General features: G+C 40.8%; 1 protein-coding gene across 4 annotated transcripts in view; it reads right to left on the reverse strand.

The window, feature by feature from the left end:
• MRPL1 (mitochondrial ribosomal protein L1) overlaps positions 1-16,623 on the reverse strand; it is a 60,379-nt gene that overhangs the window by 15,310 nt on the left and 28,446 nt on the right. For 3 of the 4 annotated variants that reach the window (XM_079769703.1, XM_079769704.1, XM_079769702.1), the window contains exon 7: positions 15,045-15,151. In XM_079769703.1, coding sequence (XP_079625829.1) covers positions 15,045-15,151 — 107 coding nt within the window. Of the gene's footprint in view, positions 1-6,121; positions 6,699-15,044; positions 15,152-16,623 lie in introns of those variants that run through there. The other variant, XM_079769705.1, reaches the window with a different exon arrangement.

The following is a 16,623-nucleotide window of genomic DNA, read 5'->3' on the forward strand; positions in this document are numbered from 1 at the left end:
CCGAAATCAAACCCAGGACCCTTCGTCCACAGGCCAACACTCTATCCACTGAGCCAAACCTGCTAGGGCTCCCCTCTTCTATTAAATAAAGTTTTAACTGGGCACATGAGCATCTAGATAGATACTAGATAGCACAGACTTTCAGCTAAGCTACATGACTAACTCTGGACCATGGGATGGGAGCAGAAGTGATGAAGCCAATGACTCATATGCTTGAAAGAAAGCTGGTTGCTGTCTACCTTTTCTTGCCTCCTCCACACTGGCTACAAGTCAGACTTGGTAGGAGCAAGACTCATCTATAAAGAATAAAATACCCTAGAAAACGGCAAAGAGAGAAAAAGAGAAAGAGAGAGAGAGAGAGAGAGAGAGAGAGAGAGAGAGAACGAGAACCTTGATCCCTGTTTAACTCTGTGAAGAACAGCTCCGAGCTGCTCACCAGCTCAAACTTTGTCATAATTAAGCCACTGTTATTTGGTCCCTTTAAAACACCTGAACCAATATAAATGTATAGTAGCCCATTTATTATCTTACATATTATTTTAAAATATGAATAATGACCCTTAATTTACCTGGTGTATATTTTCAAACTCTTCCAGGAAATAGTCCTTGACCTACTCCATGGCATAATTACACATCAATCATTGCTTCTTTTCTGCAATTTCCTTCTATCTTATATATATTTCTATTATCATGCTTTTCTATAATTTATTTCCATATGTAGCTCCTCTACCACATATATCTTTCTTAAGAAAAAAGGTCTTCAGAGAACCAAGATGGCGGCAAAGGTAAACAACTAAACTGCCGCCTCGCACAACAATTTCAAAACTACAACTAAAAGACAAAACGTCTACCACCCAGAACCACAGGAAAGCTGGCTGAGTGGAAGATTTACAACTAAGAAGAGAAAGGAGCACAAACGCTGAAAAGCTGAGGTACGGAGGCGTGTGAATCGGGCTGGTGGCGGTTGACTGGGCACACGGTTTTTCAACTTGAAGGGAGACAAGCTCCCGATCACTCTGAAATCCAGTTTTTGGGACACACGGGGAACCCAGACGCCTACGGGGAGAAGCTGGACTCTCAGCCATTGGGTCAAAAAGTGAAAGTGACTTTTTTGCAGAGGTGCGCCCAGCAATCATTTTTTACTGCGCTGGAGCGCAGGACGCAGGGACTTGGAAACGCGGAATAGCAGAGAAGGCTGATGACAGCCATCACCATTTGCCACGCCCTAGCCTAGTGCACCATTTGCCACGCCCTAGCCTAGTGACACCCTGAGACCCCGCCCCGCACATTCTACAAACCCGCCCAGGCTCCACACAGAGGCTTTTGCATATAAATGGCCTGTTCTGTGGAAGCTTAACCAAATAAACTGCAGCTCCAGTCAGACTGCTCCAAAACCACCAAACCCCAAGCAAAGAGGAGAAAACTGTAGTTCTTGCTGTAGCTCCTGCTGGGAGGCCTCAGACAGTAGCTGACCTGCACCCCATTGGAGATCCAGTAACTAGTGTATCTAGTGGTCGGTATGAGACGACACCAGATTTCAACCACTCTCATATGGGACACATTCAAGAGGCAGACTCAGTGAGCACCAAAGACCTACTGGAACAAGTCCTGCCCCATAAACGTGTCTCCAGCACAGCAATTCTTCTGTTATAGACACAGCGGGTCCTCACAGCCAATTGGCCTGGAGGTCAATTCCTCCCAGTGACACCAACAACAATCAAGACTTAACTACAACAAGGCTGTACACACAGTCCACAAAGGGGTACACCAAGAGTGTCCACCTCAGGTAACTGGGAGGCTGACCCGTTGAATCAATAGGACACCTAGTACACAAAGCTACCCTACCAACTCAGGGAAGCAGCGAAAATGAGGAGGCAAGGAAAGAGATCACAAATGAAAGAAATGGAGGAGAACAAACGAATGGACATAGAATTCAAAACCACGGTTATAAGGTTTTTCAAGAATTTCATGGGAAAGGCCGATAAACTTAATGCGACCCTCGAGGATATGAAAAAGGACCAACTAGAAATTAAACATACACTGACTGAAATAAAAATTATTATACAGAGACACAACAGCAGCCTAGAGGAACGCAAGAATCAAGTCAAAGATATGGAATACAAAGAGGCAAAGGACACTCCTCCAGAGAAGGAAGAAGAGAAGAGAACTCAGAAAGTTGAAGATAGTGTAAGAACCCTCGGGGACAACTTCAAGCATACCAACATCAGAACTATGGGGGTGCCAGAAGAAGAGAGAGAGCAAGACGCTGAAAACCTATTTGAAGAAATAATGACTGAAAACTTCCCCCACCAAGTGAAAGAAATAGACTTACAAGTTCAGGAAGCACACAGAACCCCAAACAAAAGGAATCCAAAGAGGACCACACCAAGACACATCATAATTAAAATGCCAAGGGCAAAAGACAAAGGGAGAATCTTATAAGCAGCAAGAGAAAAACAGTTAGTTACCTACAAGGGAGCACCCATACGATTATCAGCTGATTTCTCAACAGAAACTATGCAGGCCAGACGGGAGTGGCAAGAAATATTCAAAGTGATGAATAGCAAGAAACTACAACCAATATTACTCTACCCAGCAAAGTTATCATTCAGAATTGAAGGGAAGATAAAGAGATTCACAGATAAGAAAAAGCTAAAGGAGTTCATCACCACTAAACCAGTATTATATGAAATGCTGAAAGGTATTCTTTAAAAAGAGGAAAAAGAAGAAAAAAGTAAAGATAAAAATTATGAACAACAAATACATATCTATCAACAAGTGAATCTAAAAGTCAAGTGAATTAAAAATCTGAGGAAAAGAATAAACTGGTGAACATAATAGAATCACAGGCATAGAATGGGAGTGGATTGATAATTCTCAGGGGGAAAGGGGTGTCTGTGTGGGGTGTGCGGGAAGAGACTGGACAAAAATCATACACCTATGGATAAGGACAGCGGGGGGGGGGTAAAGGCAGAGGAGGGGTGGGAACCGGGTGGAGGGAAGATTTGGGGGGGGAGGGGAAAGGAGAAACAATTATAATAATCTGAACAATAAAGATTTATTAAATTACAAAAAAAAAAAGGTCTTATTCTATTTTGCATTACATTGTGCCTGGCACAAATTCAGAACTTGAACATTAATTTGGTTGTTTTTGTTTTTCTTTTTTAGGCTATACTAGGTGTACTGGTTAATAATGCGGAATTTTTTCAATAGATGGAGTTACACATATGTTGATATATATGTGATTTGATATGTATGCTATTTTGTTGTATTGACAAGCTTCAAAACTTCATATGTCAAATTTGCTGAAGGTGTTAACATCATAAATATTTTTACACTTAAAAATGTCGAATTTCGTGCCAAAAAAAGAGCATTTGCGGGAAGTTATAATTCATTACTTTATTTTGAAGAAAAGTGCTGCTGAATACTTCGGGAAGCTTATAGTGAACATGCTCCATCTCAAGATACTTGTGAACGCTGGTTTAAATGCTTTAAAAGTGATGATTTTGATGTGAAAGACAAAGAACATCCAGGTCAACCGAAAAAGTTTGAAGGCCAACAATTACAAGCATTATTGGATGAAGATGTGTGTCAAACTCAAAAACAACTTGCAGAAAGATTAAACACTGCTGAGCAAACAATTTCCAATTGTTTACAAGCAATGGGAAAGATTTTAAAGGAAGAAAATGGGTGCCACATCAACTGAACCAAAGACAAATGGAAAACCGAAAAGTCATCAGTAAAATGTTGCTTCAACAGCTAGAAAGAAAGTCTTTTTTGCATTAAATTGTGACTGGCAATGAAAAGTGGATTTATTTTGAGAATCCCAAATGCACAAAATCATGGGTTGATCCAGGTCAACCATCAACATCAACTGCAAGGCCAAATCGCTTCGGAAAGAAGACAATGATGTATTTGGTGGGATCAGGAAGGTGTGGTGTATTATGAGCTTCTAAAACCAGGTGAAACCGTTAATACTGATTGCTACCGACAACAAATAATCAATTTGAACCAAGCTTTGATCATGAAACAACCAGAATGTGCCAGAAGACATGGCAAAGTAATTTTGCTTCATGATGACGCACCATCACACACTTCAAAACCAGTTAAAGACACGCTAAAAGATCTTGCCTGGGAAGTATTAACCCACCCGCTGTATTCACCAGAACTTGCTCCTTCAGATTACCACTTGTTCTGATCGATGGCACACACACTTTCTGAGCAGCACTTCAAAACATAGAAAGAAGTGGAAAATTGGGTCTCTGAATGGTTTGCCTCAAAGCAAGAAAAGTTCTATTGGGATGGTACCCACAAATTACCTGAAAGATGGGGAAATGTGTAGCTAGCTATGGACATTACTTTGACTAAAATACTTTTGATGTTTCTCTTGAGATTACTGTGTTTTCTTTGATTACAAAATCCACTATTATTAACCGGTACACCTAGTATTATAAATGAGCTAATAATTTTTCCTATTCAGAGAATAAAATTTAAGCAAAGTCAATAAATAAGAATAAATTTTTAAAATATATAGGATACATTAAAAATCTCTAGAGATCATGGGTTAGAAAAAATATCAGTCCCAAACACTGTGTAGAAAGGCTTTATTTTCCAGTTAGCAGATGCCAGGCAATCTGTTTGTGAACACTTCAATTTTACAAGCAGTCCACCTTCTATGAACATGGCTCTTGTCAATTCCATTTAGTAGGCACTAGTAAACAGTGAATCATGGCAGAGGCAAATCAGCAGGGGTGCACAGTAAACGGAGTCACAGGACCCCACACAGAAAAAAAGAGAGAGGTAGAGAATCAGGTCAGGCCTAAGAATATTTGAAAAGAAAGTATTAAGAATGGATGACAGATGAAGAAACTTAAAATTTTAAGAAGTAGAAGAGAAGAAGATTTTATCCTAAGAAAACAATAGTAATGTTCACCTTAGAATTTTTAAGCTACTAATTTAACCAAGTACATATATCAATTTGAAAAATTTTAAATGCCAATAGAGTTATCTAGGCAGCAAAATTATGACTGTTATGTTGTTTTCTATATTATAAACTCAGATAAATCACTTTAAAGTTATTTAATTACTATCTGAAATGAAACTGCTACTTAGAATATATGTACTGGACAGGTTCATATTATATTTCAGCTTCTTTTTTTAAAAAAAAAAAAAAAAGAATCTGCCTTAGTTCATTTCTATTTCATGGAAAGAGTCATAAATTAAAAAAAAAAAAAAAAAAAAAAAAGTTAGGGCCCTAGCCAGTTTGGCTCAATGGATAGAGTGGACTGAAGGGTCCAGGGTTCGATTCTGGTCAAGGGCACGTACCTCAGTTGCAGGCTCCTCCCCGGCTCAGGCTCAGGCCCTGGTCCTCTGCGTGCAGGAGGCAACCAATCCATGTTTTTCTCTCATATCCATAGTTCTGTCTTTCCCTCTCTCTTCCACTCTCTATACTCAGGTGAGGATTAAAAAAAAAAAAAAAGGTTAGGGTCCAGTTGTAAAAATGTGTTTCTACTCCCCTGTAAACCTTTATTTTTAGTTTTATGCTTTAAGATCTTTCCCTTAAATCTGGCCATTTAGCAACTTATTTTATCCCAACCAATTCATTTTTCATGATGAGAAATATTGATTACATGATAGCAATATAATTGACTAAAAAATAAAATATTCCAAAAACAAACTGTTCTGTCTGCACGATGTCCAAGATTATCCTCTGAATGACATTCTCGCTGACATAAGCATTTGCATGTACACGTAACCAATTTCATGAACATGTAAAGTATAGGTACAAATGGTAGGAAAGAAAAACGAAACCCATTTACCCACAAGTACTACTCACAAATATTGGATAGTTACTCTAACACATTAGTACAGTTCTGATAGACAAAGGCATCACAAGTGGCTTGGTTCTCATACTCAAGATGCTAATCCTAAAATCAGATAACTATATAAGATCATTCAACTGATTGTATTTATCACTTTGATACAGAAGAAAAACCAGCTTAAACTACTCAACATCAGTTTCACATTACATCAAAAGTAGATATGAATCATGAAGCAATGTGGCAGTGCAGACTCTAGAACAGGCGTCCTCAAACTACGGCCCGCAGGCCACATGCGGGTATTTTTGCCATTTTGTTTTTTTACTTCAAAATAAGATATGTGCAGTGTGCATAGGAATTTGTTCATAGTTTTTTTTAAACTATAGTCCGGCCCTCCAACGGTCTGAAGGACAGTGAACTGGGCCCCTGTTTAAAAAGTTTGAGGACCACTGCTCTAGAACCATAACAAGGGACACCAAGATGATTTAAGTAAAGTTAAGACAGTCTCTCTTGTACAGGCAAATGAAAACACAAAATTAAAACATTTTGGAGAAACCAAGATGGCGGCATAGGTAAACACCTAAACTGCTGCCTCGCACAACAATATCAAAACTACAACTAAAAGACAAAACGGACATCATCCAGAACCACAGGAAGGCTGGCTAAGTGGAAATTCTACAACTAGAAGGGAAGAGAAAAGCACACTGAGACTCACAGGAGCTGCAGAGGCAGAGGCACTGAGACACGCGCGGAGAGGACTGGCAACTGAGTGTGCAGCTGGCTTTCTCAATCGGGAGGGAGACAAAAGCTCCCAACTGTGCTGAACTCCAGTTCTGGGCGAGACTCTGGGGACCCAGACTCATTCGGGGAGAAACTGGACTGTCAGGAAAGAGAAAAGCACACTGAGACTCAGAGGACCTGCGGAAGGCAGAGGTACCGAGGCGTGCGCGCTGAGAAGGCGGGCAACTGAGTACGCGGCTGGCTTTCTCAAGCGGGAGGGAGACAAAAGCTCCCGACAGCACTGAACTCCAGTTCCAGGTGAGACTCTGGGCACCCAGACTCATTCGGGGAGAAATGGACTGTCTGGCAGCGGGAGGAACTCGAGGGTGGCTTTCTCTCAGAGGTGCTTGCAGCGATTACCACAGGACACTGAGACACAGGGGCCTATTAGGGCAGGGCTGACGGGAAACCAATGCTGTCTGCTCCGCCCCATCCAAGCTGAGCACAGAGGCTTTTGCAAGTCTTGTCTCATAAGGGTGTCTCCAGCACAGAAGTTCTCCCAGTAGACACAGCTGATCCTCACAGCCAATTGGCCTGGAGGTCAATTCCTCCCAGTGATACCAACAACAATCAAGGCTTAACTACAACAAGACTGTGCACACAGCACACAGAGGGCTGCACCAAGAGTGTCCACCTCAGGTAACTGGGGAGGCTGAGCCACTGGGCCCTATAGGACACCTAGCACACAAAGCCACTCTATCAACTCAGGGAAGCAGCCAAAATGCGGAGACAAAGAAACAGATCACAAATGAAAGAAATGGAGGAAAGCAAATGACTGGATATAGAGTTCAAAATCACGGTTATCAGGTTTTTCAAGAATTTTCTAGAAAAGGCCAATAAATTTAGCGAGACCCTTGAGGATATGAAAAAGGACCAACTAGAAATTAAACATACACTGACTGAAATAAAAAATATTATACAGAGACCCAACAGCAGCCTAGAGGAACGCAAGAATCAAGTCAAAGTTTGGAATACAAAGAGGCAAAGGACACTCCTCCAGAGAAGCAAGAAGAGAAGAGAACTCAGAAAGTTGAAGATAGTGTAAGGAGCCTCTGGGACAACTTCAAGCGTACCAACATCAGAATTATGGGGGTGCCAGAAGAAGAGAGAGAGCAAGATACTGAAAACCTATTTGAAGAAATAATGACTGAAAACTTCCCCCACCTAGTGAAAGAAATAGACTTAAAGTCCAGGAAGCACACAGAACCCCAAACAAAAGGAATCCAAAGAGGACCACACCAAGACACATCATAATTAAAATGCCAAGAGCAAAAGACAAAGAGAGAATATTAAAAGCAGCAAGAGAAAAACAGTTAGTTACCTACAAGGGAGCACCCATACGACTGTCAGCTGATTTCTCAACAGAAACTATGCAGGCCAGACGGGAGTGGCAAGAAATATTCAAAGTGATGAATAGCAAGAACCTACAACCAAGATTACTCTACCCAGCAAAGTTATCATTCAGAATTGAAGGGCAGATAAAGAGATTCACAGATAAGAAAAAGCTAAAGGAGTTCATCACCACCAAACCAGTATTATATGAAATGCTGAAAGATATTCTTTAAGAATAGGAAGAAGAAGAAAAAAGGTAAAGATAAAAATTATGAACAACAAATACATATCTATCAACAAGTGAATCTAAAAGTCAAGTGAATAAAAAAATCTGATGAACAGAGTAAACTGGTGAATAGAATAGAATCAGGGGCATAGAAAGGGAGTGGACTGACAATTCTCGGGGGGAAAGGGGTGTGGGGTGTGCGGGAAGAGACTGGACAAAAATCGTACACCTATGGATGAGGACAGTGGGAGGGTTAAGGGCAGAGGGTGGAGTGGGAACCCAGGTGGAGGGGAGCTATGGGAGAAAAGAGGAAAACTATAATAATCTGAACTATAAAGATTTATTAAATTAAAAAAAAATACATTTTGCTCTCCCAAAACCCATCTTTCTAGATTAGGGGTCAACAAACCTTTTTCCCTAAAGAGTCACATATTAAACTAGTAGCCCGTTTGCAGGAAGATTCATGCAATAGACCTTCATTCACCTGGCTGCCTGCACCAGTTTTCTGCCGGCACCAGGGACCCAGGCCTTGGCTGTGGCCACCGCCTTCTGCCTTTTTCAGGGTCGGGGCTTGGCCCCGGGCGGTGGCCTTGGGCTCGGCGGCACCCAACATCCTTGCTAAGGATCGCAGGAGCCGACCCCCAGTGGTTTCCTGAGATCCGTGCAGGCTGCCCACTGGTGCCCAAGGCCGGGAAAGCCTCCGCCCCAGGCTTTCCTGGCCTAGGGCTCGCCGCACCCAGCGTCCCTGCTATCGATCACAGGAGCCAACCCCCAGTGGTTTCCTGCGATCGGTGCAGGCTCCCCGCTGCTGCCCAAGGCCCGGAAAGCCTCGGCCCCTGGGACCCCCGGGAGCGGCGGGAGGGGCCGGGCCACGCCCCCCCAGGTGGCCGATCGACCCCCGGACCCACGGGAGGGGCGGGAGGGGCAGGACCATGCCCTCCCAGGTGGACGATCAACCCCGGGACCCCCGGGAGGGGCAGGAGGGGCGGGAGGGGCCGGACACGCCCCCGCAGGTGGCCAATCGCCCCAGCCATCCCCGGGAGCGGCGGCATGGGCCCGGCCACGCCCCCCCGGGGTGCCGATCTCTTCAGGCACCCCCGGGAGCGGCGGCATGGGCCCGGCCACTTGGCACCGCCATCTTGAACTTCTCAACGGCGGATATGCCACCCGGAGTCCCGCCCCCAGCCTCCTGCTGGCCCAATCGTGGGCATAGCGGAGGTGCGGTCAATTTGCATGTTTCTCTATTATAAGGTAAGATACTTTAGGCTTTGTGTGCCTCATATGATCTCTGTAGAAAATTCTTTGTTTTGTTTTGCTGTTTACAACCATTTAAACGGTAAAGGCCATTTTTAGTTCACAGACTGTAAGAAAATGAGCCACAATTGGATTTGGGCTATCGTTTCTTGACCCTGATCTTGATACCCTCTTTGTATCCAAAATGAGGAGGAACTCTCCCTAAACGAGGACTGTGATGCTGTCAATGGCCTTTCATCTGCATATTTATGCACAATCCAATTCTAATAATACACAGGTGGCAACAACAAACATCTTCAGTATTTCCAACTATATTATAAGAGTAACATCACTCTTGGAAATATGAAACTTTTAAGAAAACTATGTTACTTTGCTTTGAAATCTTTTTTAAAAAAATCTGTTATCTCTGATAATTAAAACCAGTATTTCTATGGAATAGTTATACTGTATTCTATACAATGGTAAACAGATTTTTATTCCTTTTTAAACAACTTTATTGAGGTATTCCTTACTGCATATTTTTAACAGTTTTATTGAGGCATATTTTGCATTTCATATTATTCGCCATTTTCTAATTCACAATTCAATTATTTTTTAATAAGTTTACCAAGTTGGGCAACCATCACCAGCAAGCAGTTTTAAAACATCTTCATCAACCCAATATGACTTATGCACATTTACTGTTATGCCTGTTTCTTCCTGCTGCCACCCCAGGTAACCACTAATCTACTTTTTGTCTTTAAAAAAACACACACATCTTTTTTGAATATTTCATATAAATAGTAGCACACAGTAAGTGATTTCTGTGTCTGGTGTCTTTCACTAAGCATAATGTTTTTGAGGTTCATCCACAACATAGCATGTATCTATAGTTTGTTCCTATTTATTGCTAAATAGTATTCCATGGGATCTGTTGCACATCTTTAAAGTGTTAATATATTGCCACAGCCAGTTTGGCTCAGTGGATAGAGTGTCAGCCTGTGGACTGAAGTGTCCTGGGTTCGATTCTGGTCAAGGGCACATGCCTGGGTTGTGGGATCGATACCCAGTAAGGGGCGTGCAGGAGGCAGCCGATCAATGATTCTGTCTCTCTCTCCCTTGCTTTTCCTCTCCGAAGTCCATAAAAAATATATATATATATGTGTGTGTATATATATATATATATATATATATATATATATATATATATATGTGTGTGTGTGTGTATATATATATGTATATATGTATATATGTATATATGTATATATACATATTAAAGTGTTAATATGTTAACTATGTACACACTCATGAAACCATTACCAGTCAGGATAACAAACATGTCACTGATCCTCAAAATTCCTACCCTCTTCTTCCTAATCTCTCCTTCCCACCTTTGTCCCCAAGGCAACTATTAATCTGCTTTCTGTCTGTCACTATACATTATTTTGCATTTGCCAGAATTTTATATAAATAGAATCATACAATATGCAATCCTTTTTGTCTGGCTTCTTTCACTCTGCATAATTATTTTTAAGTTCATCCATGTTAAAGCATGCATCAGTAGTTTCTTTTAATTTCTGAAGAATATTCTATTATAGAGATACTAGAGGCCTGGTGCACGGATTCATGCACCGGTGGGGTCCCTCAGCCTGGCCTGTGCCCACTTGCAATTCAGGACCCCTTGGGGGATGTTGGACTGCTGGTTTTGGCCCAACATCCTCCGAAGGATATAGTAGTGTGTGAAGTGGCAGGCAGCCGGGGAGGAGCCTGAGCCTGGGCCAAGCGCCACGCTGCTCCCACTCATCCTGGCCCTGCTGTGCCTGCCGCCACCTGGTAGGTGCTGCTCGTGCCACCGCAGCTGCACTTGCCAGCCATGAGCCCAGCATCTGGCACCCATCGGTCAGCTGAGCGGGAGTGCACTGACCACCAGGGGGCAGCCCTGTGTTGAGCATCTGCCCTCTGGTGGTCAGTGCACATCATAGCGACCAGTCAACCGGTCGTTCGGTCGCTTAGGCTTTTATATATATAGATAGCCCTGGCCAGTTTGGCTCAGTGGTTAAGAGCATTGGCCCATGGACTGAAGGGTCCAGGTTCAATTCTCGGTCAGGGGCATGTACTTAGGTTGCAGGCTCAGTCAGGGAGTATGCAGGAGGCAACCAATCGATGTGTCTCTTTCACATCTCTCTACCTCTCTTTCCTCCCACCTCCCTCCTCCCTCCCTTTCACTCTGTCTAAAAATCAATGGAAAAACATCCTTGGGTGAGGATTTAAAAAAATAATAATAATTTTATAGAAATCTAACAAAGTTTATTTATACATTCATATTTCACTAGATATGTAGAATGTTTCCATTTTTAGCTATTACAAATAACTCTTGATATAAGCATTTGTTTACAAGTTTTTTTATGGAGATATGTTTTCATCTCTCCTAAGTAACTATCTAAAAGTGGAATAGTGGAATCATATAAGAGGTGGATGTTAAACTTCTTAAACTGCCAAAACTGTTTGCCAAACAGATGGCAGCATCATTTTACATTCCCACAGTAGTGTTATGAGCATTCCAGTCCCTCCATGTCCTCATCAACACTTGTCATAGTCAGTCTTTTTAATTTTGGTTATTCCAGTGAATATATAATGATATGTCACTGTGATTTTAATTTGTATTTCCTTAACGACTAATAATGTTGAGCATCTTCCAATGTGTCTGTCATGTGTTTGTCACACTGTGGTGAGGTGTGTTCAAATCTTTTGCTGATTTTTAAAAGGGAATTGTTTTATTATTGATTTTATAATTTTAACATCTATGTTCATGAATGATATTGGACTACCCTTTTCTCATTTTGGTCTGGTTTTGATATCAAGGTAATGTTAATTGCTTTAGAAGGAGGACAAATCAGGTTCCTATGAACTCCATTTCAACCTAGAAAGTCTTTGATAGTTACCATGTCATTTTATCTACCCCTTCCTCACCTAGAAAGTCCGTATCACTATTAACTTCATTTTCCATATACAGGGCATGGGGGGAAACTGAAACTCAGAGAGCAAGGTGGCAGAGTTCTAATCTGGAACTAGGATTTGAAGCAGACAGTATGAATCTAAAACCCATTATTATACTACAATATTTAAGTAGTATTCAAAAAGGTTCACTTTAAACACACAGAATAAGTTGTTTTTCATTATAAAAATTACTAGAGGCCCAGTGCACGAAATTCGTGCACGGGTAGGGTCCCTAGGCCTGGCCAGTGATCAGGGTCGATCGTTGGGGAGACCGGTGGGGTGATCGAGGGGCTCCCTTGGCCGGCCTGGCACCGCTCACTTGCTGGACCCGCGCTCCCCCTTCCCCCCCCACTGCCGCCACCTGTCACCTCCCTCTGCGGACTGGGAGCAGCTCCTGCATTGAGCGTCTGTCCCCTGGTGGTCAGTGTGCATCATAGCGACCGGTTGTTCCTCTGGCGGTTCTGCTGTTCGGTCAATTTGCATATTAGGCTTTTATTATATAGGATTATATCTCTAAAAGATCCAGGGAGTCTGATTTGAAGCCCCTGTCTTTTTTTTTTTTTAAGTATATTTTTATTGATTTCAGAGAGAAAGGGTGAGGGAAAGAGAGACAGAAACATCAATGATGAGAGAGAATCATTGATCAGCTGCCTCCTGCATGCCCCATACTGGGTATCGAGCTGCAACTGGGCATGTGCCCTGACCGGGAATCGAACTCTGACCTCCTGGTTCATAGGTCAATGCTCAACCACTGTGCCACACTGGCTGAGCTGAAGCCCATGTCTTAATCATTATAGTATTTGTTGAAAAGAATGAATAAGATGCCATGGCTTAGTATACTCTAAGTCTGGATCTATATAAACTACTAATTATTGAATATACTGAAAACATTACTTAAAAAGAAAAAAATCTAGCTGTAAAGAGTTTTATAAAGATATTCTATAGCCCCCAAAAGTCCAACCAAAAGAGTAACGACAATAGCTGCTACCATTTTAAAATTTTACTTAATCTTTAAAACCACATTGTGAAACAGGTATTACCATATAAGTTTTATGGATGAGGAAATGTGAGACACAACAACATTAAGACACTTGTTTAAAGTCTGCCATTCCTTAAAGTAGCAGTACTGGTATTCAAACCCATGTCACTATAGCTCCAGAATATTCTCTTAAAATTTGTATTTCTTTTTTTTTTACATTACAATGTTGTCATCCCTAAGAAACAAGAAGCACTGCCAAGGGCCTTTGGGGAATAAGGAAATTCCTACATCAGGTTCTAGCAGAGTTCAAAGCCAAATGAACTGGAGCTGAGCTTTGATGGTAATGATGGCAATGAGCGGTTTCCCAATCCCTGATTGGATTAAACCTGCTTTGCCCCTTTCTAAAGCAAGTTTTCCTTCCATAAAACTATCTGAGCACTTTTTCTATATCTCTGATTATCTACAGTGGACACAGTTCAATTAGCTTGGACTACTACCTGTTGGCTATAATGCATAATTCCTCTTAGGAGTAGGATGGGAGGAAGAATAACAGCTATTCAAGTAATTCCAGCCATGAGGCTGGATGGTACAGGGGTAAAGAGCCTGCACTCTGGAGGAGACGGCCAAGATTCAAATACCTATTCTGCCTTATACTAGCTATGGGACCTTGGAAAAAGTATTGAACCTCCCTGGGCTTCCATGCCTTCATCTATAAAATGGGGATAATTTACCTCTCACAGGTTTAAGGATTAAAAGATACAATATATTAAAAATGTTTAGAATGGTGCCTGGCACTTGGTAGGCAATTTAAAATTTGCTATCAATATTACTATTATCCCTATAGTTATTGCACAAAATAAAATTACATTACATAGATATTTTAGAGATTCTTTAATATAAAAAAGATATCAGCGGCCCTAGCTGGTTTGGCTCAGGAGACAGAGTGTTAGCCTGCGGACTGAAGGGTCCTGGGTTTGATTCTAGTCAAGGGGACATGCCCGAGTTGTGGGCTCGATCCCCTGTGGGGGGCGTGCAGGAGGTAGCCGATCAATGATTCTCTCTCATCATTGATGGTTCTATCTTTCTCTCCCTCTCCCTTCCTCTCTGAAATTAATAAAAATATATTTTTTTTAAAAAAGATATTACCAAATAGCTGTGTATTTAAAAACATAATCCTATAAAAATTTGACAGATCTATAGTAGTTTCCTAAAAGTAGCTTTGGAAATTGATTTCTAGCATCTTCTGTAAATAGACAAAAAAGTTTTAAAACCCATTCAGAGATAATCAGAAATAATTCATAAAAATAAAGGAAATTACTCAATTCCATTAAAGTAGTATAAAATACCTATTATGGGCTCAGCATTATGCAAAGTCTTATAGGGCATACATAAGATCTAGACCCTACTTCATTAGGGGACAGAAATAACATATAGAATAGATAATGAAATAAGGCAAAGTACAAGTAAATATCAGTGGGTAGCACGTAACTCAGAAGGAAGAAATTCTATAGTACCATTAAAATTTATGTGTTCAATCAATAAAAAAATTATCTATGTGCCACTCCTAATGCTAGTGACAAGAACAAGTTCAAAGGACTGATATGTTATAAATAATTAATGAATCAGTTAAGCAAAAAAATATAAAAGGGTTATTGAATAATTTCCACTGTTAACTTACTGTTGCTATTTTGGTCGAGAGAAAGTTCTCCCTTTCTTCATCTACATTAATTTCAATTCCAGTTTTAAATAATTCAAGCATTTTGGGGATGTCACGGCCAATGGAATCTGGTTAGAAAAATAAAATATCCAAAGTTAATCATTCCATCTAAGCAAGTAGCAAAAATTAATGAATAAGAAAAGCATTAATCTCATGTTAATATATACTAAATAAGTTGTGGCAGAGATACTCCAGAGTGGCCCCAGTTCCTGGAGTTTATGCCCTTGTGTAATCCCCCCTTGAGTGTGGATGGGACCTGCAACTGGCTCTCACCAACAGGATGATTATGTGTACATGATTACATTACATAGAACTGCAATGCCTATTTTAGAGGAGACTCTCCTCCTACTGGCTGTGAAGAAGCAAGCTGCAATGTTATGAGGTGCATATGAAGATGGCCACAGGGTAAGAAACCGAGACCCTCAGGCCAGCAGCCTGAAAGGAACTGAATTCTGCCAAAAAGTCACATGAATATAGAAGCGAATCCTTCCCCAGTCACGTCTCAGATGAGACCACAGCTCTACTCTACACCTTGACTGAAGCCCAAGACCCTGAAGCTGAGATAATAAATGTGTGTTGTTATAAGCCACTAATTTTGTGGTAATATTGCTACACAGTAATAGATAACTAATAAAAAAGTATGTGTAATTATGCTGCTTATCTACTTTAGAAACACTAATGACAAATTAAAACAAAATCTGTAAAACAATCCTATATAATAAAAGGCTAATATACAAAGTGTCCCCTCGGGAGTTTGACCCACCAGGAGTTCAACTGCTCACTATGATGTACACTGACCACCAGGGGGCAGCACGGAACAAAGGAAGACCCTGGCCGGCAGCCGGGGAAGGAAGACTCCAATAGTCCCTGGTCACTGGCCAGGCCTAGGGACCCTACCCGTGCACGAATTTCGTGCACCAGGCCTCTAGTCCATAATAAAAGGTAACAGTGGAGTCTTGAAATCTTTTAAGAACATTTTACCTACCTTTGTGTAAAATTCACCTGACCTGCCTTATCATAAAGCAAGGTAGAAACTAGGAAAAGTAGCAAGATTTAGCAGCAGAAATAATATCACAGTGAATGATACAGCTCATTACTGTACAAAGCTGGCATAAAAAATAAGTTAAGAATTAAAACTTAATTTATTGGATTCTAATGTCACTTTGTCATCCCTTAACATGAAAAAAAAAAAAAGGATGCAATTGAATATAGAAAGGAGAAAAACAGAATCAAGGTAAAAGAAATAAGAATTTTCAAAGGATCATAGTGGAAACTCCAAACATAAACTAATTTTCCTAATCATTAGTCATTAAAATTTTAACTTGAATTTACTACATAAAAATACATATTTTTAATATTCTACAATACTATAATTAACTTGAAAATTTTTTGATTTTGTACATAGAAAATGTGAATTATTTGAAGGGTAAGAAGTAAAATAAGCAATGTGCTATTAAAGACACACTACTACCACTGTGACTCCAGCAATTCTTCCCATGATAAGTCAATATTTAAAATTTATAAACAACTTATATAACTC

This window comes from Cnephaeus nilssonii (assembly GCF_951640355.1).
Source record: "Cnephaeus nilssonii genome assembly, chromosome: 1".
Classification (NCBI taxonomy): Eukaryota; Metazoa; Chordata; class Mammalia; order Chiroptera; family Vespertilionidae; genus Cnephaeus; species Cnephaeus nilssonii.